Here is a 27,332-nt window from a genome sequence, read left to right on the forward strand (position 1 = left end):
ATTAAATTAACCTGAAGATATTTTGTATTATTTGCTTACTTTGGAATCAATTTTAAAAAGACTTTTTTCGTGGTCTGCAGAACAAAGGAGCTGTTGTCTTACTTAGATGCACTGGAAAAACGAAATAAAATATAATTTAATCTAAGTCCTGTATCTATATGCAGTTTGGTTTGTATTTTTTATCTTTTTTTTTCATCACACAGTCTAATGCATTTTTGTACTTTTTATTCATTAATGTTGAGCTCTGACAAACAAGATACACACACCCATTTTGATTGCAATTTGCGTGTGTGAATCTCACAAGTTATGAATAAAACGTTCTTCTACAGCAGCCTGTTCCAGACAGAATTCCTGGGGGCACATCTCTCACCTCTGAGTCATCGCTCTCTCAGGATACCAGCAGATTGGTGCAGTGTTATTTAAGGCCAAATAATGTTCCTAATAAATATTTCCTTTTCCAATTCCATTTCCTTGGAGTTGCTCCGTGCGTAAGATAAACTTTGTGCAAGGTCGGGCAAACAGTTGCCTTCCCGGTGTGCTCTGCATCCGCAGGATTTGCACATACAGTATAACTCCAGGTGGGAGGAAAATAAAGACAAAGAAACAGAGAGCAAAGGGCAGTGTCTGCATATTATAGTGGGCAACTCCATAGCGTGAAATATTTGAAATGTCAGGCTACAGAATGATGTTTAATATACCGTAGATTCAATAAAAGAAACTGAAAAGTAAAGAAAAAGAAAGAAAATAAAAACAATTGCTGGGGTAGATAACACATCAATCTGGGATCTTATCACCCTCCTCACTGTGTCCATAGATGTGCCGCAAGGTTCTGCCATGACACGACTGCATTTTACTGGAAATCAATGATTTTTAATCCGCATGTTGTTGGTTAATTTACACATTTTACACACAGATATACTGCTAGGTATGTCTTTTGAACCATATATATATATAAATATATATATTTATATATTATTCTCTTCAGGGTGTGTTTGAAATCACAGCCTGATGAAACAGTACTACAGGTATTTTTTCTTCTTTTTCTTGGTATTAAATGCAAGAAAACAGTAGCCTTCCTCCTAACAGCAACATTCATTAAACATCCCTAGCACGGTGCATTTAGCCTTACACAAAGCAAACATGCCATCTTGCTGTGCATGCAAAAGCTAACTAGTTCACAGGGAAGATGCATTCCTGCCTTCAACACAGAAATGTACATCTCTGGATGCCAGAATTTGCATATCGTGTTGTGTGTATGAATTGCAGGGGGTTGATGAGGAACTTGATGAATTTTATGAAGAGTGAGGTTGAAACATGGCACTTCAGATGCTGAATAGCTGCACGTCTGGCCAGGCAAACAACCTTTAACCTCGGTTGTTACTGGACTGTGTGTGTGTGCATATGTACTTAATTGGAGTAGCAAACACCATGTGTCAATTTATTCTGTGGGAAGCCAACCCAACGCCATCGTTCTGGCTCATCTGTGGAGAGTCATACTCATGCACATGATTATCAATACAAGCAGTGTGATTATTTCACTCTAATAAAGTACTGACCACCAGTCTGCTTACAGCTTTCAAACAGCAATATTCCAGCAAATATCAGACAACAGGACACATACTGGTTTATTCAGAACTAATTCAGAGAAATTGTCAATTAGTACCCCGCTCTGGCAGGACTAAAACTCAATTGCATTCAGTGCTCATCTTCATGTTTCCCACTCAGCCTTCATGTACCTTCATGCGTGTGATATTGTGGTGCTTCTTTACATTGTGCAGTAAGAGCTTATTACCACATGTCTATTTCTTTGTTTTATTATGTGCATTTTAAATACTAGTCATGCTTTTATGTCTATGCTTCTGCTTTTTGAGTCGAACATTACACCACAATGTGCTCTTTTCCGTCTGTCTAGTAACACTCATATCTGTTACCTCCTTTTTTTTCCCCTTTCATTTCTTGTAATATGACATTTTCTGTTGCATAATTTAATTTCCACCTTGGAGTGTACTAATGTCTTGAATTATATTATGCACATCACATTTCCATTTTCTTTTTTTACATTTGTTTTGCACATTTATAAATAATCACCGATGGAACAATGACTGTGATTTTAATTATTTTCTTCTTTTTTTATACCAAAGCTCCAGAGACTACTGATGAAAAAAAGGGTAATGATAATGTGGGTAATTATGATCAATTTAAAGCATTAATCTGCTCTTTTCCTTCAACAAGTCAACCAAGAAACAAGAAAAGCTCTCAATAGATAAATAAATAAGCAAACTGCTGCCTTAGTTCCTATTTTGCGAAGTAGATGCCTTTTATTTTTCAGCGGATTTTAAGTCTTCCTGAACAATGAAATCCTTCCAACCAGTTATAAACCTTGAGGAAAGAGAAAAGCAGACGAAAAGCAGAAGACCTGTGCTTGTTTTGGCCACTGATAGAAATTTTGTATGCATGACAGTCGGTGGAAATGAAACAAAAAGTCAAATAATAATAACTGGGGGTCTCCAACCGCATGGAGATAGATAACATCCCCCGGTGTAGACGAAGAACCCCAAAGGGCTCCTCGCCACAGGCAAGTCTTATTACCACAGGCATCACACACAACACGCCCGGCACCAGACAGCTGTTAAACAACTGCTTTGTAAACTTTAGTGTGCCACTATCCTCATGCACTTGGCCTGCAGCTCACCAAACTAAATAACATTTTCTGCCAAGTCAAAGTCAACAAGACTGCACCAACTATGAGTGTTCTTCTATATAAACTAGCAAGATATGGGTTTGACGAGTGTTAGTAGTTTAAAAAGAAATTATACTTTATAAGTTAATAAAAGCGGTAAGACAGAGGGTTATCTGTTCCATTTGCCCTTTTTGAATCTCCCACTATGTGTTTTCAGTTTGAAATACAAAGCCTGGAGTCAGTCTGACAGAATTATTTTGGCTACAAAACCTTTGGACCCATTAAGAATACCATTATGTAGATCCCCCTTGGGCAATTTACTTTCACATTGTGCGTTTGGATTGCGACACGTCTGGCCTCTCATTTCATTTACCCATACAAAAAAACCTGTTAGCACAAATGGGAGACTTTTTTATTAATTTTTTTCTTTTAGCAAATTTCATCAAACGGTCATGTTTTTTTTACGTAAACCCAAGTATCTTTCAGTCCAGAACTGACAGAGATGCTCAACTGTACTGTCGATGCTGTCTCAAATGATTGGCTCTCGATAAAAAACAAGAAAGGAAAGGAAACAGAGAGTTGAAGTAAAGGTAACCCACTACAACTAGATCTTCTTCTTACTTCTCTAATGCTAAAAAAAAGAGAAAAATCAATGAAGACAATAAGGATAACGCCGGCTTTCAAATTCCACATAATTTCTTGTGTAACTGTCCAGAGAAATGCACAATACCAGTTCTTTTCATCATAGCATGTTTCAGCAGCAGTGCAGCTTCAGCGCAGACTCCCAGGATGCATTGTGTGTTTTTTGTTTTATCAAATAAATAGTAATGATGTTTCATGATGTTTGCTGCTCTACAATAAAGCCTGAATGGGAATTGACTGCAGGAATAAATCAGATGTGCAAATCAGAAGCAGCTGGAGGACATTGTTTATCCACTCAAGCAGATACAGTTTTACAATAATGCTCTTGGTTAAATAACCCCCCCCCCCCCCCCCAGGTTGACATTTAAGTTTAATCAGATGTCATTCTTCTCTCAAAAATGCGCACCTAGAAATCCCAGCAGGACAGTTTGGACGGGTCCTACCTCTTTCATAATGATCTGCATATGGGCATGGACCGTTGTTTTCACGAAGACACTATAAAATAGAAAATTTGTTTTATCTTAAGGCCCATATTTGGAGAACTGTGCAGTGATTGTGACTCGGAACGCCCACATGGAAACCCAAGACATTTCCATTCATTGTTTGGCTAATTAGAGGGTAGCTGCTGCTTCTGGAGAAACTAAAGTAATTAGTCATCGATTTACGAGTGGACATATGCTGGGTCGTTAGAGGAGAAGGTTTAGTATTGTCTACTGCCAAAAAAAAACAACTGGTTCTCCATAGCAAGAAAGTAATACTCGCTGTTTTACAGTAAACAGAAACGTTATAACACATATTATCTGGCTTTTCACACCCTGACCATGCCAAAGGCACTGAACTGCCAGAGGTGTATCGTAACATTTACTTCCACTCCCTGACCTTTGTGATTAAAAGGTACATGTCGTACCTGCAGAAAAGTTGATGTCAAACCGGACTTCCTCCCAATTCACATAGACAATGTGTGTCAAGACTAATAAGCTTTTTTTTCTTATATAATGAAATAAAGCTTAGCTCGCAGGAATAAACCCAGTTAGCGTTTGCTTATTGTCAGGTCCTTTGTGTTTCAACAGGGGAGGTAAATTAAATACGTCTGCGGGGGAAGGACACATCAATGATACGGCTGTGGAGGAATTCTCCCACACGAGCAGAGAGCAGTTCTCGTTGCTCATTTGTAGTTTGCGCTTTGTGAGTTGTTGATCATTTTGCTGGAACTCTCAAAATAGGACATTGTGTTTTGCCCTGGAAAACAAGCGCTTGTTAAACAAAAAGGCACTCAGTGTGGAGGGCATAAAAGTGGCCAAAAGGCCTACCAGTTTGCTGTTAATGTCAAACAATTGAAAAGTATAGATTATGAAAGGATTTCACAGTGGTGTGATGCAGCGGTTAAACAAAAAAAAAAGAAACAATAATGGCTTTACCAGAATCGGCATTGTATTTCTTCCTCGAAAAACACATGTTGCGAAAAAGAAAGTTGCCTGTAAATCAAAAATTGTGGTTATCCGGATGTGATGAAATAAATAAATAAACGCACGTTTGAAGATGTGATCATCAGAAAGGACTATCCGTTTATTTATTTAGTTATTTTACAGTTTCCTGGTAAAGGACTTTCAGATTTTCACTAACACAATGCCAAAGAGGAAAGAAATTGGCATTGATCTTAGATCAATGTTGTTGTCCATCAATCTGGCAAAGGCTAAAAATCCCATTTCAAACAATTGGTACCTTATTATTATAGGGAGAGAAATATTAGACATGTGTCAAAACATTTAGGATAGTTGCCAATCCTTCCAGGTTGGACACACCAGCAAGTTTACCCAAAAGGTCCGACTGCTCAGAGAATTTTCAAAAAAGTCCAAAAGCAACATCTACTACCCCATAGGTCTCAGTGAGCATGCTAAATGTTGAAGTTGATGATAGTACAATTATGGAAAGACTGAACAAGTATGGCTCATTTGTACGGGTTGCCAGGGGAAAACCTTTCCTCACTAGAAAACATGGCAGCACAGCTTCGTTAAGATGCACAGTTGCGTCTGAAGAAACGCAAGACATCTGGTGCAATGTCCTTCAGACATGAATCTAAAACAGAATGTGTGGAAAAAACTAAAAAATCAAGATGTTGGAATCAAAGTCCAGACCTCAACCCAACTGTAGCGAGACTTGAGAGGACCGTGCATAAATGATACAAACCTCACGGAACCAAACAAGTTTGTGGAGAGGAGTAACCTGTAACTCTTCTATAACAATATCCTAGACTTATAATGTCTCAAGGAAAAAAGCAATTACTTTAAGCTGATGTTTCTAAATGTGGTACAAGCTGCTGGCTCTTGAAATGTACATGAAATCAGCATTTTCCTTGTGTTTTTTGTGAAGTGAACAAAGACACGCCCTATGCCATGTACAATTCTTCAAGTGAGGTTATATTTACTTCACTGGTATTAAATCTTTGAAATGTAAGAAGAATCACACATAACAACTATCTTTTTTGCAGAAAATATATCCATCCATCTATAGATCCATCCATCCCTCCATCCATCCATCCATCCATCCATCCATCCATCCATCCATCCATCCATCCATCCATCCATCCATCCATCCATTCATTCATCCATCCATCCATCCATCCATCATCCATCCATCCATCCATCCATCCATCCATCCATCCATCCATGCATCCATCCATCCATCCATCCATCCATCCATCCATCCATCCATCCATCCATCATCCATCCATCCATCCATACCCTAGACAGGCCAAAAGCTCATTGTAGAACACAGAAAATATATAACATGAGGAACTTTGAATACAACATTTTAAACTTCTTTTTTTTTTCTTAAATATCTTTGCGGCAGTTCTGATTCAAGCTGACAAAGCATGAAGCAAAAGAAGCACGATTTCTCGGGCCAGAGGAGTTTTCTCAACACAGAGTTAGAGTTGCTTTAATATTTCATTACAGTTACAATAGAAACTTAAATCTAAAAACAAACACGTTGTGTGTTATATAACAATCTTTCAACAAGCATTGTAACTCGGATCAGACAAGTAAAATAACTCTGTGTCTTTAGATTGTATGAAAACAGGATTTCTGCTTTGTAATTAGGACTTGGGAATCTGCGCTTATTTTTGCAAGTTTTGTTCTGTAAATGAGGGTTAGAGCCGTTCCTTCTTCATAGGAGGTAAAACTAAAGAAGGCGAGGAAATGAACACTGCATCCCATGACAAGTGGAGCCATTGTAAAGACCGAAGTGTGAACAAATGTGTTCATTTGTGTGTGTGTGTGTGTGTGTGTGTGTGTGTGTGGATGGCAGTCACACTGTCTGTTAATATTGCCTCTCCACCTATTTTTTTTCCCATCATCTATTCTTAGCCATCTCAGGAGAGTCTTGTCTTTGACTGCTTCCAGTAAAAGGAAAAGGTTGAAGTACTAAACTGATAAGACATTTTCAGGGTTGAAATCTTGTTGTAAATGCTGCTAATGACAGCACTCTGCCGTCTGTCCTGCTGTGTCCCATTTCCATCAGGGGAGTTTCTTTTCAGTGCAGAATTGAAAGACAAAATGAAAATACCCCAAATCTGTCAGTGTTAAGAAGTTGCAATCGGTAAAATTAAATATTAAAAGTCATAAAACCTTGCCCTGACATTAATGCAGGATTGTTGCTTCTAAAGATATTTTAAGTGTCTAATCTACATTATTACTCAGCATTGATTTCTCCATGTCTCATTGCGAGCACCACAGTCAGCAGTACAGCCATGTGACACAGTGTGACATGCACGCAGGATAAGAAGAATGGGGTAATCACAACTGTATCAACATGGCTCTTCCTCACCAACTGTTAACTGGAGAGTAAATTATGTAGAAGCTCGAGTGCTGCTCAAAGACCCCACTCAAGTCAGCAGGAAGTTGTCAGGTTTTAGAGATTATTCGAAATACCAGTTTCCAAAAGTTCAGTTTTCTGACAAGGTGATGAGAAACACTCTGAGTTAACCTCTGTGTAATTACACAGCGTAAGATGTGTTAAAAAACATGAATATTATCATCGGGGTTGTTCAACAAGGGCACAATATTAAGGAGAGAATGTCAGCTACTTTTTGTAAAGGTGATAAACTTGTCTTTTTTTTGTCTCAAAGAAGATAATTTAAAACCTGGTAGTTTTCATTTTCTTTTTTTTAAAGGATTTATCAATCTATCTATTTCCTTTTCAAATACTTGATGTCATCTTTTATTTAGTTATTTTTTACCTTTATTCAACAGGTGAGTCGATTGAGAGATAAAACTTAATTTGCGATAACTTCCCGGCCAAAAGGCAGCGTAAAAGAGGAAAAGTAGTGTCATAAAAGTAGAATTAGCTGGATGTAATGCTGATTTGTGAGAAAATGAATAAATAAATGAAATAAAATAAAATCAGCGTTATGTAAAATGCTTTTTTGTACGTTTTATGGTATGTATATACAGGACTGTCTCAGAAAATTAGAATATTGTGATAAAGTCCTTTATTTTCTGTAATGCAAAAATGTCATACATTCTGGATTCATTACAAATCAACTGAAATATTGCAAGCCTTTTATTATGTTAATATTGCTGATCATGGCTTACAGCTTAAGAAAACTCAAATATCCTATCTCAAAAAATTGGAATATTCTGTGAATCTTAATCTTAAACTGTAAACCATAATCAGCAATATTAAAATAATAAAAGGCTTGCAATATTTCAGTTGATTTGTAATGAATCCAGAATGTATGACATTTTTGTTTTTTTAATTGCATTACAGAAAATAAAGAACTTTATCACAATATTCTAATTTTCTGAGACAGTCCTGTATGTTTGCCATTTCATAATACTGAAAAATACTTTGTAAAAATCTGTTAACAAAGACCCATACTATTAATTTTCTATTGATTGGATATGTATTCAATAGTCATAGTACCAAAACAAGCACAGGTATACACTGAATTCAAAATTATTTTGAACTTATTTCTTTGTGATCAAAGGCACGTCATTTCTAAAGAGTGATGCACTCTGTTGGTAATAGATATTCTGTCCATTTGATGCCAACCTCCACAAACACAACACTGAGCTAGTAACTGGGGAGTCATGGGTGCAGTGTAGCAGCCCAAATCTCTTTCTAGAAAGGGTTATTAGTTCCTTTTGATTTGTGTTTGGCCGCCTGTCACCCAAACCCATTCCCTGGAATCACATCACTATAATGGTCTAATCAGCACTTAACGAGCCATGTTACATAAAATCAATGCAGCCTCCCATTTGTGAATGCAGAATATTTGGAGGAGCTGATGAAGGCTCATGGCACGCACCACTGTCAATAGGGGTGCTGCCATCGCTGGACGAGTAGGCCTGCAGAGAGCAGAGGATGCCCTCGGTCACAGAGTTTAGTGATCCTCTCCACTTCCAAGCTTTTACAGCGAAATCCTTTGTTTTGCTGACTAATCATGTATTGATTTCAACAAGTTGTTAAACCCAAATAAGGCTGTCAAGCCACTGCCAAACAACTCTGCCACCTGTAGGGGTTCCAGAAACAAGCCGTGTTACTCACATTAAAGAGTACTGTTCAACATTTGTCCTTGATTTTTTTTGTATTATGGGAGTGTGACTGGGATAACGTTTTACTTTGGGATGTTTCTTCTGTGGTTGTGCAGCACTCCCACAGATAGCTCAGCAGACCCTTTTCACATCGTTTCATCCACGTACTGCCTGGCAATTTTCTGTGGGAGGCTGTGAGTCTCACGAAATATAAATACGTGCCACACACCATCAGGCATCTCTCCCACGTGCAAGATGTCACATGCCGAACCTGCAAAGAGGTGAAATGTACAAATCAAGTTGTGGCAAACCACTGAGGGTACCACAATCTCACTGTCCCTGTTGATATGTGGCAGCAAATTTAGGATGAAATCTGGACAGACTGTTGTGCAATGCCAACTTGTCATTTAAGTCCTTGGAAACGCAAATGAATAATAATTTGGTCTGGATTTTGGGATTGAATTGAAGAAAATAATTCAATAGAGCTACAGCGCATCCTTGTGGTAGAGTAAGGTATTGCACTTAATGACACGAGACGGGGTTCGTTGATGCATAAAATTAATTATTACAAAAATTGAATATTACATTTTTGTACATTTCAATAATTATTCAAATATTCAGTTTATTTTAGTGTGATAATTACTCGTTTTTTTTCTCCAAGTACCTAAATACCTGCTCAATTAAGACCTGGTTCCTGTTAGGCTACTGTAGGCCACATTTGTAAGAGCTCCAACCCATGTTAGAGATAATTAATACAAAATAAACTGATAACGTTTTAGATACATCTTATAGGGTTTGGTCATAACTTATAAGCAGGCCGAGGTGGAAAGACCTGGCTCTGTATGCTGGCGGGCCATAGCCGGGTCCCCCCAGCTGACAGGGAAAATAATTGCCAATGGCATCTTATTATATTGCTGCCATGAACTGATTTACTCCAGCAGCAAATGGTGGGAAGCTCCCTATTGTTGAGGAGGGCGCTGGATTAACAAGGTTTGTGCCCAAATGAACCCCACGCTGTAGTCAGACACGTGCAAACAATAAGGAGAGTTTCATTGAAGCCTTGATAACAGCTCTTGCTCCATTTCACTAAAATTATCTCTTATGTGTTGCAATTAACAATTATGAATGCAATTTAATTATGGGTTTCTCTGAAAAGACATGGCCTGGTGGTTTTTTGTATGAAATCAACTAACCTGTGCATTTTCATTGCCTTAACACAAATCTGACCTTCCATGTGGTAGTGACAGGGATATTGGAGGAAACAGATTGTTATATATATATATATATATATATATATATATATATTTTTTTTTTTTTTCATATTTTCCTCTTGCATTTAATCTAAAATTACTGGCAGTCAAGGGAATATTTGACTAATGCAAATGGTCTGTCTGTCCTTGCCTACTACTCACTAAGTTTAGTTATTTTTCCAGACTTAATGATTTGTGTGTTCATTTGTAACAGCATTTATGCAATGTCCATAAATAAGCTTTGAATAAAATTACATCGGAAATCAAAGTTTCGCCACAAATGTACATATTTTGAATAAAACTACATCTCCCTACAGCCTGTGCGATCTTGTTGAGCCACACAAAAATTATGATTGGCTTATCATTTCCCACGTGACAAAATTCAACCAATGACGAAAGACCTCAACAGGAAGAGTTACTTCAAGGCTCGTTGCAGCATGATAGTTGAAAGTCAAGTGAAACAAAAAATCATGAAAACCGAAGAAATATTTTAGAGTCTTCGTGTCCTAGTAGCGTTTTATGATTTGTAATCAGCGGGGTTTGTGCGCGGAATAAACAGCGATTGCAGCCATGCTGCAGGCTGTAGGTAGACTGTCTGTTTCAGCAGCTCCTCGGATCTTGTTTGGGATTCGGCATTATTGTGAGAAGACAGCAACGAAACTCCGAGTATCCCAAGCACTTGCTGATGCTGAGCTGGGGAAAAATGTCAAAGTTCAGGTAACAATGCCCATATTACTAATATTTGACAACTGCATCAATATGTGCCAAGTTATTTTACAATAAGGTGTTGTTCACTGTTTATTACAGCTGGTATGTTGTGTCTTATTTGTGATACATGTCCACCTTCCACCTTAATAATGCTTATTCCTTTTTTCAGTTGACTCTTTTTGAATTTTTGGCTTATAATGGGATAGAAACATACAAAAACGTACATGCCTTTATTTCTCCTTGCATCATTGTATCAGTGCTGCAGTAACTGTACATATACGTGTGTGTGTGTGTGTGTGTGTGTGTGAGAATGCTGTTCGTATGTCAATGCAACCTGTAAATAGGTAGGTTGTACTTACTCACTTAGCTGTCTTTCCTGGAAATTATTAAATCCAGAAATTTAAGCGTGCATTCAAATTTCATTTCAGTGAGATAGAATATATGGCTAAAAGCTAATCTCACTCATAATGTGGTCATACAAACATCAAACATATTGTTAGTACTGTATATATTATAAGTAGCCACGATCGTATGATTTTTCCATTTTGTTCTTTTTCTGCAGGGATGGATTCGCTCAGTAAGAGCTCAGAAAAACAATGTCTTTTTCCATTTAAATGATGGAAGCTCCTTGCAGTCCTTGCAGGTTGTTGCTCGAGCAGAGATGAATGACCCGTAAGCACTCCTGTTTCTATATCCTGTAAAAAAAAAAAAAAACAACCAACCAATTATATAATATGAATCCTTTTTAGATGTGTAAAGTACACATGCATAATTCTTCCATTCATCTCTCTTCTAAATCTAAGGTCGCTCACATTTGGGAGTTCGGTTGAAGTCAAAGGTGTTCTGAAAAAAAGTCCTAACCAAAAGCAGCCAGTTGAACTGGAAGCAGACCAGATCCATGTCGTTGGAGAATGTAACCCGGTGGTAAGCACAAACAGGCAAACACATTTCAATATGCCGGTACCATTGCAGAGAGCATCAATGCCACTACTATGTTACACTGTTAAAGCTGTGGCTGTCGAAAAATATAAAAAGATATACCGGTGTGTGTATGTATGTATGTATATATGTATGTATATATATATATATATATATATATATATATGCATCACTGTTTTTTTCTTCAAGGATTTTCCCTTCAAAGTTAAAGAGAGACACCCCCTCGAGTACATTCGTCAGTTTCCACATCTCCGGTGTCGAACCAACGCCTTTAGCTCCCTACTGAGGATACGCAGCGAGGCCACTGCAGCAATTCATTCCTACTTCAAGGTGAGACCATTAGTGGAGGAGTGTTTCACAGACTGCAGAATGTGGGCTCATGTTTTGTTTTATTTTTTCCACAGAACAATGGCTTTGTACAGATTCATACCCCAATCATCACTTCTAATGATTGTGAAGGGGCAGGGGAGCTCTTTGAGGTTGAGGTGAGGGTTTTAAAGTCTTTTTATGTGTGTGGCTAGTTTGCATGTTTTGTCGCTTTGAGTTATAATATGAACCGGCAGATGAATGAAACAGGTTTAAAAAGTAAACCTCTGCTTCTTATCACAGCCATCAGGCCCAGACTATTCAGAAGATGAGAAGTTTTTCTCTGTACCGGCCTTCCTAACTGTGTCTGGACAGATGCATTTGGAGGTGATGTCAGGGTGAGATAAACTGTTGTATTTATTCATATATATTGTTGTTGCAAGTCGTTCTTTTGTGAATGAATATACACTGAAGCGTTTTCATTTTTTTTAATTAAGTGTTGTCACTCGTATGCTTGCAGGGCTTTTTCTAGAGTCTACACATTTGGGCCGACTTTTCGGGCAGAGAACTCCCAAAGCAGACGCCACCTGGCAGAGTTTTTCATGGTGGAGGCGGAGATTTCCTTCATCCAGTCCTTAGAGGATCTCACCAAGGTACACCTCCGAATACAACATAACTGTAATATTCAGGCAGAGCATCGGTTAGCTTGTTTTATCTACGATAGATAAGACTCTATAAGACTTAGGGCCCGATTTACTAAGATCCTAAATAAAGAGTACTAAATTGCGTGTGCACTGAAAAAGTTTGCACGTGCTGTTGTTGTGTGTTTTGCGGGTGATCAACTAAGATTGCGTGCGCAATTGATAACAGGTACAAACCGCAGTATTTAAATGAGGTGTTGCGCGTCTTACGGTTTGCGGCGCAAACTTTGCGCCATGGAGAGTGGATGGAAAGCAGGATATAGTCGCAAGCGCAAAATGAAATTTGACGAGTTGGAGTTAGAGATATTAGTGGAAGAGGCAAATTGTTGTGCCGTATTCAGCACCCCTGCCGTGAAAAGCACCCCCTCGTATATTCAATGATAAGTAGACCAAGAAAAAAAACAACACACTGACACTTCAATATATTTATATATACACACTCACACAAACACATACTTAGGAGTTTATAGTATATATATTTACAAATATTATGGAAGACAACACAGTAAGCAGGCTATTAATTAATGACATCAATAACCATTTACCCGATTTTTGTTATCTGTGACTATGATTGTGGGAAAGTATGACTATTGTGGAATCCATGAGCGCATTTAAACATGAATCATTAACACAAAACTGGACGCTAAACAGAACGTGACACGGAATGAGAATATCATTTTTGTCAGACGAGGGGGTGCTTTTCACGGCAGGGGTGCTGAATACGGCACAACACCGGGGTATGACAAATGCAGAACAAGTATAGGCGCACAATAAGAAACACTTTTTTCTCCATGAAAACACGTGATTTATTTATTATCACAAATTAAAAAAATGAAAGTGCCTCCTGTGGCAACCCTTTGCTGAATAATACTCGATTTAACATTCAAATAAAATATTTGTCCTTTTGCATGTGGAGATTAGCACCTTCCTTTCGAACGTATTAAATACAGACGCAATCACAATCCCTGCAAAAACTTTCAGGCTTGGTAAATCTCATTGCGCGTGGTAAATGGACCAATTTGCATCTTCCCTTCCCAGTATTTAGCGCTTTCTGGCGGGTACGCCCCATATTGATTATTCATCAGGGCAAAAGTACTAAATGGATTGCGTGTGCTATTTTGCGCATTTGAGAGGCGCAGTCCTCTTTGCACGCTGTTAGTAGATCAGCTGGCACTTTGGTTTGCGGGTGATGTCAAGTTTGCACACGTTTTTACACACGCAAACCTTTAGTAAATCAGGCCCTTAGTGACATCTAGTGGCATGAATCACAAATTGCAGCCAACAACACCCACCTACCTCCAAACTACAGAGGTGTGAAACACATTAAAGCTGGCTATAAACTGGCTACAAAGTATAGTATTGTCTTTTCTTAGCTACTAAAGTAACATTGGAGACATTAATCTCTTTTTGGTCTTCCTCTTTGCCGCCTGCCTGGTAGCGCCATCACCACATACTGGAACTTAAACTTCTTTTCGTTTCATTAGTTTCTCTAAACATAATGTTATTTATTTCTGAACATTACCGATTTATACTGATTTTAATTCGAAAATAAACCTCATTGGTCAAATTCACAGCAACAGGCTGTGCTGTATGATTTATTTTTTTGGTTTGTTACATTTTATCACCTACAAACTTCACAGTTCTTACATGTAAGAGCAGACATTATCAGAACACAAACATTAACAAAGGTGATTTTTATCAGTTGTCACATTTGCAAACTCTGTGATGAACATGCAGTTGTAATACGTGTGATTTCAGCAGCTGGGTTATTCTTAAGTCTTACTGTTGTCTAATCAAAACAAAACAGAAAAAAATGATTAAACTATAGTTTATAAGAGTGGAGATAGAAGAGTAATAAAAAAATATTGACTGCTGGCCCTGTCACACAATAGTTAAAACCAAAACATGTAATGTTTGCACACCTTAAAACACAAATAACAACAGAAGATGGTGATTTGGAAACTGTTTCAGCCTTTATTCACTTAAAAATACCACAAAGACAAATTATCTAATGTTAAAACTTATAAACTTTTTTTTTTTGGCCAATATTCTCATGTTGAACTGGATGCCTGTAGCCTGTCCCAAAAAAGCTGGGACAAGAAAAGGCTGGGAAAGTTGGGGTTTGTCCTTTTGCCAGGAATATAATAATACATTTTAATAGAAAGTTCCAACATATACCACATATTGCCCTTTTGTTCATCACCATGGTAACATGTAGAAAAGTGATCTTCTTTTCTTCTCCTTCCATCCACCCCCGGTATGTTTGACGCAACCACAGCACGCTTGGCAGGTTAAAATGAATCGTTATGGTGACGCGACAGGAAGTTGTGTGAAAGCTGTGACTCTGCCGACTTTGGATTGAATTTTACCTCTCTTGGTTTTCTTCTCAGCTTTGTGCAAATAAGTAAAGAATACGGCATCGCGGCATTTTGAGGGAAATTAGATAAATGGCTTGTGCGTACGCTGACTCTTTTGAAAAGACATTAATGAATAAAAACACCAATGTGACTTTTGAAGTTGCCCAGGTACACAGTTGCGTAGGACGAGCTTTAATTATTAAACCCGGCCTGTGCTCCTTAGGTCATGGAGGACATGTTCAAGTCTGCTACGGAGCATGTGTTGGCTCACTGTGTGGAGGATGTGGATTTGTTTCACAAGCATGTGACTCCTGGACACCGGGTGAGTCCTGAAGGACACTTATTTAACTTGGATACATAACCTGGCTCCTTGCGCTGAGCAGCCATGACTGCATCTGAATTCATTATTTTCTCAGCTCACATTTTTTTTTCTCTTGCATTAATACATTCAAAGGACACTGTGGACGCTATGTTGACCAAGACCTTCCCAGTGTGAGTCTTGTTTTCCCTAAACATTGCATTTAAAAATAAACATAATGAATAAAGTGAACTGTCCGAGAGTTTTAAAGCGTGTTGTTCCTTCCTTTCTTCAGGATTACCTACACTGAGGCCATAGACATCCTGAAACGCAGCTCAGAGATATTTACCTTCCCTACAGATGTAAGTGGATATTTTCTCTCTCTTTTTAAATGAAATTATATCTCAGTTTCTGTCTCTACTATATATTGGCTACTAACCATTGCCATTACCATACGATTGACCTTAGCTCTTCTGCCCTGTAGTGGGGGTGTGACCTTATGACTGAACATGAGAAGTACCTGGTGAAACATTGTGGCAACATTCCTATCTTTGTCACTGATTATCCTTACGACCTGAAGCCTTTCTACGCAAGAGACAACCAGGACCGCCCCAGGCATACAGTAAGACTCATTTACAGTCATTAAAAACGTCCACCGAATCAATCATTTAACCACTTATTTCCCCCTTCGCGATGCAAGTCGGTGCACGGCAGAAATTTGCATATCCGTGCTGACGTTGACTGTTATTTGTGTGCAGGCAGCTGCAGTGGACTTGCTGGTGCCAGGAGTTGGAGAGCTCTGTGGGGGCTCGCTAAGAGAGGAGAGGCTGAATCTGCTGAGGGCTCGGCTGCAAGCGTAAGAGCGCAAAGGCTGATGCCGACATATTTGAGCTGCCACTGGCGCTGACGAGTTTCCTCGTTCATTTAACACTGAAAGTGTAATTTTACCAACACGATGGCAAAGGTTCTTAGAGATGCCAGCTGTTAAAGCCCAAACTAACTTCTCTGGCTGCATTATCAGTTCTTTAAAGCTCATTACCCACCGCAGGTGTAAAATGACAGAAAGCTTTTAGAGAAGGTTTTCTATATGGGACGTACGCAGAAACAGCTGCATTGCATTTTTTTAATCATTGATGCACAAAAATCACACAGAATTTATTATGCAATATACATCAGGAAGTAATTGCACATTTTAAAGACTGGACGACGGGCTATGGACAAAGAAAAACATCAGTCATATCCAGTTATTTGAATGCATATCTCGTTTCACCAACGCCATTGAACAACGCCATTTCTGAATGTGTAATCCATAGAGAAAACTGTTAGTTTTGGGGTTTTTGCACACACACGGTACTATATATTGTAGTGACATTGTATGATAATGATAATATAGAGGATTTAATGTAGATCTTTGAGTTTATATCACAAGCAATTGCTTTCATACTAATATGAGAATTATATGTTTCTTTTTAGGGTTGGATTAGATGACAACTACAGCTGGTAAAAAAAACATTTGTTTCAATAATATCTTACTAGAAACAGGCTCAGGCACCAGAAGTGATCTAAATGTGTTTTAATTTGCAGGTATCTGGATCTGAGACGCTTCGGCTCCGTCCCGCATGGAGGCTTTGGACTGGGATTTGAGCGATATTTGCAGTGTGTTCTTGGTGTTGACAACATAAAGGATGTGATTCCTTTCCCCAGATTTTCCAATTCATGTCTTCTTTGAAATGAAGAAAAAAAAAACTATCTGAACGTGTAAAATACTTGTGAAGTTGTTTTTTTCATCTTTTTCAAATACAAATAATAAAATTAAGTATTTATTTCATTTTCTCAGTTGGTTTTAATGCATTTTTTACACCCACAATATGAAAATAATAAGCACTGTGATTTTTAAATACATTTTCCTCATAAGTGTCTGACTGTGTGACTTTGATTTAACTTACCTGTGAGCACAGTTGCATTGCCTGCATCTACACACAATTTCCACAAGGTGGCGCTTATTCCTATTTGTTTCAATGACAATATGAGATATATTAATTTATTTATTTTTAATTAAGCAGCGTTGTTAGTTTAGTTAACCTTATCTCGTTTTTTCCAGAGTAGGAGTAACCAACAACTCCCAGTGTGTAAGAAACGAGCAACACCACACTTTGTGTTTTAGTTTCAGACTTTTGTCACCAGAGGTCAAATCAGAGGGACGTGCGCGTCCGTTCTTGTGTGAACATTATAAAACATCACTTTGCTTCACATAAACCGGTTTTATTCCCATTCGTTCGGGCGTCTTGGATGTGTTTTGTTGCTCTTTTGCTGCTCTTCCATCCTGTTCATCCCAGCAGCCCATCCCTCTTGTCTGCGCCGTGGGCGTGGCGTGAAGGCTGATTTATGGTTCCGCGTTAAATCGACGGCGTATGGTTCGCGTAACGGTGCGCGTCGCCGCGTAACGCTACGCCGTAGGCGCTGCGTTGGTGTAACGCGGAACCATAAATCAGCCTTGAGTTGGAAAACAAACTGCGGCCAGACGCGGTGCTTCCTCAGCCCCGCATCACTTCAGTTCCTGCAGCAGTTTCTGCGTCCGCCGGCCGCACGTCCGCTCCAAAGTCGAGCTGCAGCGTATAGATAGATATATTTTCTCCTCCTTTTTACGCAACAGCAGCACCGACAGTCAGGGACGACTCCACGTTTGTCGTCAGATGGAGGGGATCGGACGCGTGTGACAGCTGTGTGCAGAGGCGATCAGCCGCGGTCATGTTCTAGTGACAGATACTGCAGCTTTCCGAGCAGGAACCGGGCAGGCAGGGAGCGCGCACTGGGCAAACATGAGCGGCGGAGGAGGGGAGATCATCTTCCAAGGCTGGCTGAGGAAATCACCTCCGGAGAAGAAACTCAGAAGATATGTGAGTGAAGGAGAAAAAAAAAATCACTTCCGCTTAGTTTGTCTATCTTTAGAAGTTTGACTTGCAGAAGTGAATTGGTTTCTCTGTAGTTTTGCACCGTTGTTCATTTGCATCAGAGATAATAAGTGGTGCCAAAGTGGCGTTTAAAGTCCCTGTGTTGTCCTGCAGCAGGTGCATCCCTGCTGCTGCAGCACACTTGTCTACTACTTCATGCTTTTTGCAGGAAGCACGCTTGCGCTTGCTTTCAATATGCATTGGAATACCAACCCAGAAACATGTGCACAAATGCAGTTGCAAGGTGGAAGCCCACCCATAGTGGGGTCCCCCTGATAACAAGGGGTTAAGCCTGCATAATACCCGACAGCTGTCTGAAATGTGGACTAAAGAGCTCTCAGATCCACTAACTGTCATCTGGCTTTATCCGGGTATGATGAGGTCATGTCTTATTAAGCATGATGTGACTAGTTTTCATCACTGCCAAGTCGACTAATGTCAGGCACTGGAGTGCCTTGATAAGGCTAAATATAAGCCCAAGCTACTGGTCTCTCGTTGGGTGCTGGGCAGGGAGGGGGGGGAATGGCTGCAAATCAGATAATAGGATTTATGGAGACAGATAGAAGCATGAGACAATCTCCTATAAATACAGCTGTCCGCTGTTTATGTTTGGTGTTACATTACTAGGCCTCTCCGTGTTCCTGCGAGCTGACTTTGCCATGATGTCATCCCTCTGTTTCATTTGGAAATCCATCCATGGATGTCTTCAAATGTAGCCACCTCCACCACCCTCAACCCAACCCCCCCCCATCCTGTCATTTTTCTGTGTCTTCCACTTTAGGCTTCCTAGTGTTTACACAGAGACCACCTTGGACAGTTATGGATCAGCAGCTGCAATAGTAGGGATGGAAAAAAAATTGCTTGGTTACAGAACTTTATAAACAAGAAAGGGGAAGAAAAAAAAAACTTGGAAGGAAGGACGGAGCTAACAGACAAGAGAACAGAGCTTTCCCAACCCCTTCTCACCCTGAGAAATAACACACACACAAAAACAACTACACACGTACTGTTTCACCCAGAAAACAGAGTCATGAGATAGTATCCAGTGCAGGCAGACTTGTGAATGTGATAATCTGTCCATCTGAAATTCCTTCCACTAAAAGTCAGACTATGGACAATTGGGGCCATTTACTCACCAGTATTACTGTCATCTGACAGAGTTAAGTTAATGTAGAGGGATATTTTCAGATGGGACTTTGATATACTCTCAGGCATTCCAGGCTGAAGGTGTGTTTGTACTGGCAGTAGAGGGAGTAAAGGATATATTGTGTAAACGATGGACATGCTAAATGCTCCAGCGGCTTGTAATGTGCCACCCGTGGGTGATTATTTGCTATTGTGAAAAACGTGTTGGGTTTTTTATTAAATCCTTAACACTGTCAATATGCAAACGCCCGTCTGCCACTGAGTTCTTCCTAAACCGGATGGAGTCTGTGTTGTTTGTTAATCAGTACTTTTGTTGCTGAAATGATTGGTCATTGCATTAAAAGAAAAAAAAAAAAGATTTGCCCGTCCTTAGATGACAGCTGAAAGGCTGGACCAGAGCCATGTGTAGTTCAGCGTGGGGGAATCAGGACAGGTACCGCCGCTGCAGGCCTGGCATGCAAATCAGATGCAAGCGTCGCCAGTTCAGGTCTGGCTGCAACGGGCGACGAGAAATGGGGACAACTTGTTTAGTCACTGTAACAAGCATGCTTAGTCCTTGTTAAATGTTTTCTAATTGTGCTCAAATGTGATTAACTCCTAGCAGTGACTCACTGGTTTTGCAACGGCCCCTCACTGCTGCACAAACACATGATGAGTACAAACTTGCTGTGTCCCCCCCCCCCCCCCCCCCCCCTTTGAGCATGTGACTGCAGACTGCCGCGGACGAGTTTCGTCAGCTTTCACACACACTGCATTCCCACAATATAAGAAGGGTAGGAAAAAAACAGTCCCAGTTTTAGGCGAATCACTTTGGTTGGAGTTAATTTCTTCTCAGGCTGATTGAGGCGGGGAGGTGAGGAGTGTTTAAAGGCTAAGTGGGAGTGGCCTGCTTGCTTTTTTTGAACAATGTCCAGAAAAAGCAGAAAGAACATGAAAACAACCGACAAATGTAGCCAGCAAGTCTGTCATAGTTCATGTGAGGTCATTTTGCTTCTCCATCCGTGATAAGACAGCATACTTCATCACAGATGATCTTAAAATCAATGTCAATTTAAAAAAAATTGAATTATTTACAACCCCTTCAAACGTACTTCCAACCCATATACACTAAGATCCGTGCACCGCTTTGGGACTTTAGCCTCTTGACATTTGCATAAGAACAAGTCGTATGAATGACGCGTATGAATCCTACTTTGCATACACAGTATGACTCATACGTTCAACGTGTCATTCCGTAAACAATTCCTGTTCTCAGGCCTGGATCGAGCTGCTATTTGTTAAACCCTCCCATATGTTGGCTGTTGTGTCTGACATCACAAACATGCCTGTTCAAATACAATGAGGCTTTGCCACATTCCAGACAGATCATATCGGCAAGGTGATATCTGCTTTTCTTTCCTTTTTTTTTTTTTTCCACCCCCTGATGACGATTTCACAGGGATTCATCGCTTTGCTGTCAGCGATGGCCCACAGGGGGAAGATTTGGGGACAGTCAAGTGACTTTTCGAAGCGAGCAGCAGCATGCTGCGTCCCGCTGTCAGCTGCCGGGTCTGCTGTTGTTTTGCAGAGGGGCTTTGGGAAGTCCTTGCCCTCAGAGGTCAACTCTGAACGCCTCCCAGTTCCTGCTTTGACAGACGCCCAGTGCTCACACAGGCATTTTCCTTGTTCCATTTCATCTGTGGGCCTTTCCCCATAAACTACAAAACTATGTGGGGGGGGGGGGGCTGTCACACAACTTTTTTTTTTTGATGTAACTGCAGTATCAAAGTTTACATTCATCATATATATTCCCTTAAAGTGATGACTGAGGTTGACATGAGGATGCAATCTACAGGCTTTGACATCGTTATTAAGTTGCTGATGACTTGTAACTTCCTTTGGCCTGCAGGATGCCTGCCGAACGTAAATACCTCCTTGAAACTGATAAATCAATTAATCTTTCATGCTATTTCTGTAGAGCAAAAAGTGTGTTACATTGATGCATAAAACTTTATTTTATTTATTTATTTATTTTTAAGGAATATAGTTCCGTAAACCAGGACTATCTTTCTCACATTTATCTCTCAGCAAAGATCCAGCGGTGGCCCACTTGAACATTTGTCATAATATCCTGCCCTTTGCGATGAACTCTGGAGTTTGGCCTATGCGCTTTTGGTCCAAAACGTAATTATTTCACCAACAGCAGATGCCAGATTTCCTCTCGACGGTACCTACAGGAAGTGTTGTGACAGAAGTCCCATGACAAGGAAAGAAATTAAATTGCTCTGTGAGTATATAAATGCATTTCCATCTATCAAGACTTTATCAGCTGAGCTTAAAATAGCGCCATTCTGAAGGAAATTAGATCTCATTGATTTCTTCTCTCCCTCCCCCCTCTTTTGGCTTTTGGGCAGCAGTGAGAATGTTTTTGCTTATTTGCTGAACACTCAGAAAGCATACTAACATGACAGTGTCTGCTTTACATGATGGCGCTAATCATAAAAATCAGTGAGACGACAACAACATGGGTCATAAACTGCTGACCTTAATAACTCCTGTTATTAATATGATTTACTTTTTGAATGCTTTAGAAATCTGGGGATCATAGATTACAACTGTTCAGAAAAAAATATGTGTGTTTGTGAGTAGGGCTGGGGATCGATTCAAATATCAAGAATCGATTCGATTCCGATTCTTAAGATTCAGAATCGATTATTACGATCCGATTCGATCCGATATTGATTTGGGTTACTGTTAATAAAACTGTTTTTCTCAGCTGTTGCATGAATTATATGACTGTCTAGTTATGCAACATATTAATACTAGTATTGAGATTCAGCAGCAAGTATTGGCAGCTAATGATGCTGTAAGGACCAATCAGCTCCCAGAATGCTGATGGAACTGCTTTCAGAAACATCGTGGTGCAGAATTACCAAACAGATCCAGGGCAGCAAACAGAGGACGAAAGAAATCGCTTTTATTTTTTCCCCATTTATGAGAATTTGGTTTTTAACATTTATGCAAATGTAACCCCAAGACAGTATATAAAGCAAAGAAATATAGACAATGTATGCAATTATAACTGAAAACTTTAATGTTTTCATACCTTTAAACATATTTAAAGGCAAAAACATGGCACCAGTTATTCTCGTGTCAAACAAAATATTCCTTTTTTGGGCATAAACAAAAAAGTACCAAAAGTTGTAATGTAATGATGAAAAAAAAAAAAAATTTAAATCGATCTTTAGACATATGAGTCGATTTTTAGGAATTAATATGAGAATCGATTTAAAATCGGAGAATCAATTTTTTTCAACACAGGCCTATTTGTGAGCTCATAAACATGACAAGCTGTATGATTTTACTTTTGTAATGATATTTAACTGACTCAATTGTTCAATAATGTCCCCTTTTTAATAAAGGAGAAATTCAACTTGTGTTTGGGTGATTAAAACCAAATTTAAGTGCCTAAACATGAATTCGGAGGCAATGAATACATGAAGCTGAAGCTTAACATGTCATTATAAGTGTCATCAGATCTTCCCTGCTGAATTCTTTGCAGCGATGATATCACTCAGTAGAAACTGAATAGTCATCAGATAAAAAAAATTAAACTAAATCAAATTTTATTTAATCCAGTTCAATTCAGTTCGCTTCTGTTCTTTTTAACTCAATCCAACCTAAATCAGGTCAATTCAGTCCAGTTCAATGATACTTTATTCATCCTGTAAGGGGAATTGCATGAGCTGAAATTGATTCAAAAATGAAGAAATGGTTAACAGTTTAGTTAACCCCATGAATCTGATCAGAATAAAAGTGCCAAGTGTATATTTCCATTAGTTTGTTTAAAATTATCATTCATTAGGGACGTTTCTACCGACTGCCTTTCAGTAGTTGGTAGACTATTTGTCTAATTGTGAAACTAATCTTGCAGAGAAAGCGGCGGCTCACACTATGGTGAGGTAAATACTATATAAACATAAATACAGTACTTGGAAACTGTGAGTCATTGGTGATAAGACAAATTGTAGACAATTAGATATTGTTCACTTCTAAGAAAGGAAGAAAAACAACTTTTGCTATGACCAAATACATTTGAATGGGCTTTGCACGATTCTAATGAGAGCTGAGGTATTAAAATAATTGATTATATAGTGCCCCATATCTAAAATAAATAAATAAGTAGGCGTTACATTAGTTTGTAGGAGTTGGAAAAGTGTAACCAAAGTGCCATTTGACTGTTGTTGTGATACCCGTGGTTGTAGCAGACAAAATGAAAAGAGCTACAAATTTTGTTCTCAGGGACCAAAAAAAGAAAGTGATCAAGGAAGCTGAAGGGAAAAACTTTTTTTATGTAGTTGTAAAAACCCCATCCAATGTGTGGTGTATGTGGCTGAAGTGGGAAAACCTTTTAACATCTTATTGTTGTATATCTCCATTTAAAAACGTGAAAAAGCTTAGACGACACTCATAATTGATTTGAATTGAATTTAACCCTCACAAAGACACGTGCCAGTGCACGGTGAGGGTCAAGGAACTTACATTTCCTACAGATGAACACAACATGAAACTTAGTAAGATCAGGCTTCACGATGGCAAATAGGGCAGCGTCTATCCACAGCGAGCGAAGCACAGGCTTCCTGGGGACATTATGCACCCACCTGCCCCAGAATGCACCGTGTTTTGGTTTACTCCACTTGTGGAACAATGACGTTCAAGCCTTATTTGCATTGTTGCTCCTGGTGCACACATACTAGTAATTTTCTTCTTCTTTTGAAGTTTCAGATCAATCAGTATTTCAATGCGGCAATGTATTGTGTTCCTTATGATTTATAACTAATTCAGTTTAAAAAAAATGTCATTTCCTTTAGTTGGAATTTTACTGCATACTTCATAAATATCATACTTTGTTTATCGAAATCAATCATCAGGAAGTGTATTTTCTCCTTTCAAGTGAGACAGAAATGTGCAATAGTTTTCCAGGGCTTTGTGATTTGTAGGAATGAATCAAGGGTTATTATCGCAAATGTGACAGAAACTATGTCTTTCTGCAACATTAAACTTATTTTGATGAAAAATGTGATTCATCATGATAATATTCATGAATAGCACAAAAAATATATAAATAGCTTTTGCCAATGCATACAAGAATCCATCAAAACTACAACATCTTTGAAGTATTTAGTGTGAAAGGGGAAATATTCTAACAGATGATAGTCTGGTGGTTATTTTCCATTTATAATGATTAACAAAGTGATTAGAAATGACTGAAGTGTGTTGTCATAGAGTCACTATACTGTTTGGGATTGAGCATGTGGGTGTGTTACGACCGCATGTCAGAATTTCCTGCAAAAATTCAGCTAACTGACTGCAGTGATGCACACAGATGGGCCATATATCCGCATTACAGGTGATCATACTCGAGCTGAGTTCAAGTCTTCCATTTGTATGTGCATATTTCTGTTCTATGCACCTCTCCCGTTTTAGTTATTACCTATTCTGTGTTGTAAAGCTAAAGGTAAATTCTGAGGTGGTGGAAGAGGTGCTCACAGAGCGCCTTCCCTACACGTTTATGAACCCATGCAGATGGTAGAAGTCGAGGAAGCAACACAAAGACTTCTGATTGAAGATAATGCTCCCCGTTAGTCGAACTGTCAGATGGGCTCATGCTAAATAGGTTCAGGCTTCTGCTGAAATGGAGAGATGGCAAGAGATTACTCATTTTTCTAATAATGGAACCCTTCAGCTGCAAATTGAGGCTGATTATATCTGTTGAGAGCTTTTTAGAGGTTGTTTTTCATAAGATGTGCTGCAGATTTTGCAGATCATTGGACCCCTTTTGAAATGAGCGAATGAGAGCTATACGGTAGCTGCCAAATGCGGCAACCCTCTGAATCGTCTTCACACCTGTTGGATGGAGCTTTCTATCGCAGTCAAGTCTCTCTTAAAAAGGGAACGCGAACTTGTAAAGTGCACACATGATGGAGATATTACCATTAAGGGTTTTTCCAGCCTGCCTGCGAGAGAGAACTGCACCCCACGGACGACCTCCCACCGTCTTTAACATGCAAGATGATTATTTTTCAGGGCTTTTCATTTATTGCAGCTGTCGTGCATCGATCAGTGTTAGACTATTTACAAACCAGAGCAGTTACAATGGTGTTAAACGTCTGGGAGATTTAACAACCCACACTTTTGTTACTCTCAGAAACTCGGTTTAACATCTTTTCATGTTTACATACATGGACAAATGGATGGGATAAAACTTTCTCCGGCCCTGGGGAATCTGGATCTCTTTATCTGTTGGGACGTGTGATGGATTGGAGCAACTTACAATGCACACTGTTGGCACAGTTTTGTTTGTAACCTGAATTTATTGTAAATACTCCAGAAAGGTCTATTATAAACTTTGGCCTTGACAGCTGTCTGGTTAGTGTCTCACTCAGACCTAAGATGCTGAACCCTGGGTGAACTGCACACACTTCTAAGGCCCCATTTGTGGTTTCTTTAAGCTCACATAAACTAATCCCCACCAGACAAATAAAGTTGCACGGGTTTTGTAGAGCACGGGAAAGAGGAAATGTACTTTTAGTGTATTATTCAGGTACTCCATGTTAGAAATTCAGACATTCAGTGTCCATAAGCTCGGAAAGCATTTCAACCCAAATGTGAAAGGTGATTTTTTTTTTTTTTTTTTTTTTTTTTTTTTGGTGGGTAACAAGGCAGCATTTGTCAAATACTGATTTCTTTTGTCTGCTATTCTGAAATTCACATCTGTTCCTGGCATGTGGTGACCCACTATTGATTAGGGATATATAATCGGGGCTCTGTCGTCATTGTCCATGCAGCTTTGTCCCTCGACGCCACATTAACCGGAATCACGAGTGGCGAGGCATTCACTCATTCACTGTGGCCGTTTTAACATTCCCACTTTTTAATCATTGCATTGAAAAAAAAGTGGTCACTGCGGTTGATTTATTGAGGAATGTTTTTGAGAAATATTAAAATCCAGCCTTATCCGGTCACAAGAATGCCAGAGGTCAATCCACTCAATATTCCTGTTTTTTGTTAACTTTGTAGAGCCTACGAACGCAGCATACATGGGATTGGGGTGTGGGATTAATGCATTCCAGTATTTTCTTTTGTGAAGCTGTTGTTTTCTTTTCCAAGAACCAGTAAGAACTCAAGATGAAAACTACATTTTGTTAGCATGTAACTGGTTTAATGTTTTGTAAAAGATCTGTAATAAAGCTGCATTTCGACCAGCAGCACCCTGAACTTCAACGTGGCGGTGAGCTTAAACATCATTCCGTCCCTCTGTCATTTGCGTTTCAAGTGTGTAAGGTACAGGGTCCATTAGGCAAAGATAAAGTCTGCTGAAGTGTGTCACTTTTCTCCAGCAGCCCCTGCTGGAGTTTAAGTGTTATACGCTGGTCAGAGCAGCAGAAAGGGATATGTGTTTGTGTGTGTGTGTTACACACTTCTGCGAGGCGTTGAATGTTTCTATTTGTACTACGTAAAATGTGTTTTCCATGAATATTTGTAGACTAACGTTCTGGTAATAACATTTGATCATTTCTGGTTAGGATTAGAGCTTTCCTACCTCTTGGGTAACACGCTGACGGAGCTTAACCCTCTAATGCCAGACGTATCATGTTGGATACAAGAGACTTCTACACCACCTCCTCATGATCAAAACAAAACAACAACGTTTTATACAATGAAATAATTAACAAAAAATATAACAAATAAATGGAAAATTTAAATAAAATTGCCGAGTGTATTCATACTGATACAAAAAATATCATTAGAAACAGTTAATATATAATAAACACTTCAAA

At 39.1% G+C, this 27,332-nt stretch overlaps 2 protein-coding genes across 2 annotated transcripts in view; both read left to right on the forward strand.

The window, feature by feature from the left end:
• The first annotated feature begins 10,512 nt into the window (after positions 1 to 10,512).
• On the forward strand, positions 10,513 to 17,229 carry nars2 (asparaginyl-tRNA synthetase 2, mitochondrial). Its single transcript, XM_061720438.1, has 14 exons — positions 10,513 to 10,823; positions 11,377 to 11,486; positions 11,618 to 11,738; positions 11,943 to 12,083; positions 12,158 to 12,238; positions 12,363 to 12,457; positions 12,580 to 12,712; positions 15,341 to 15,439; positions 15,572 to 15,609; positions 15,711 to 15,777; positions 15,900 to 16,037; positions 16,174 to 16,271; positions 16,889 to 16,915; positions 17,000 to 17,229. The coding sequence occupies exons 1-14, from the start codon at positions 10,677 to 10,679 to the stop codon at positions 17,142 to 17,144; spliced, it is 1,440 nt and encodes a 479-aa protein (XP_061576422.1). The 5' UTR covers positions 10,513 to 10,676; the 3' UTR covers positions 17,145 to 17,229.
• Positions 17,230 to 17,966: 737 nt separating this feature from the next.
• The window catches only part of gab2 (GRB2-associated binding protein 2), a 40,951-nt gene continuing 31,585 nt past the window's right edge, over positions 17,967 to 27,332 (forward strand). Inside the window, exon 1 of the mRNA XM_061719785.1 lies at positions 17,967 to 18,312. Within this exon, the coding sequence (XP_061575769.1) occupies positions 18,235 to 18,312 (78 nt within the window). The 5' untranslated portion in view covers positions 17,967 to 18,234. The remainder of the gene's footprint in view (positions 18,313 to 27,332) is intronic.

Source organism: Cololabis saira, chromosome 4, assembly GCF_033807715.1.
Source record: "Cololabis saira isolate AMF1-May2022 chromosome 4, fColSai1.1, whole genome shotgun sequence".
Taxonomy (NCBI): domain Eukaryota; kingdom Metazoa; phylum Chordata; class Actinopteri; order Beloniformes; family Belonidae; genus Cololabis; species Cololabis saira.

Bases quoted from the DNA above. Each gene is read 5' to 3' on its own strand.
- nars2 (XM_061720438.1), top strand. From the start codon at position 10,677: ATGCTGCAGGCTGTAGGTAGACTGTCTGTTTCAGCAGCTCCTCGGATC. The intron at 10,824-11,376 runs GTAACAATGCCC...CTTTTTCTGCAG, and splicing joins GGAAAAATGTCAAAGTTCAG to GGATGGATTCGCTCAGTAAG. The intron at 12,239-12,362 runs GTGAGGGTTTTA...TTCTTATCACAG, and splicing joins GGGAGCTCTTTGAGGTTGAG to CCATCAGGCCCAGACTATTC.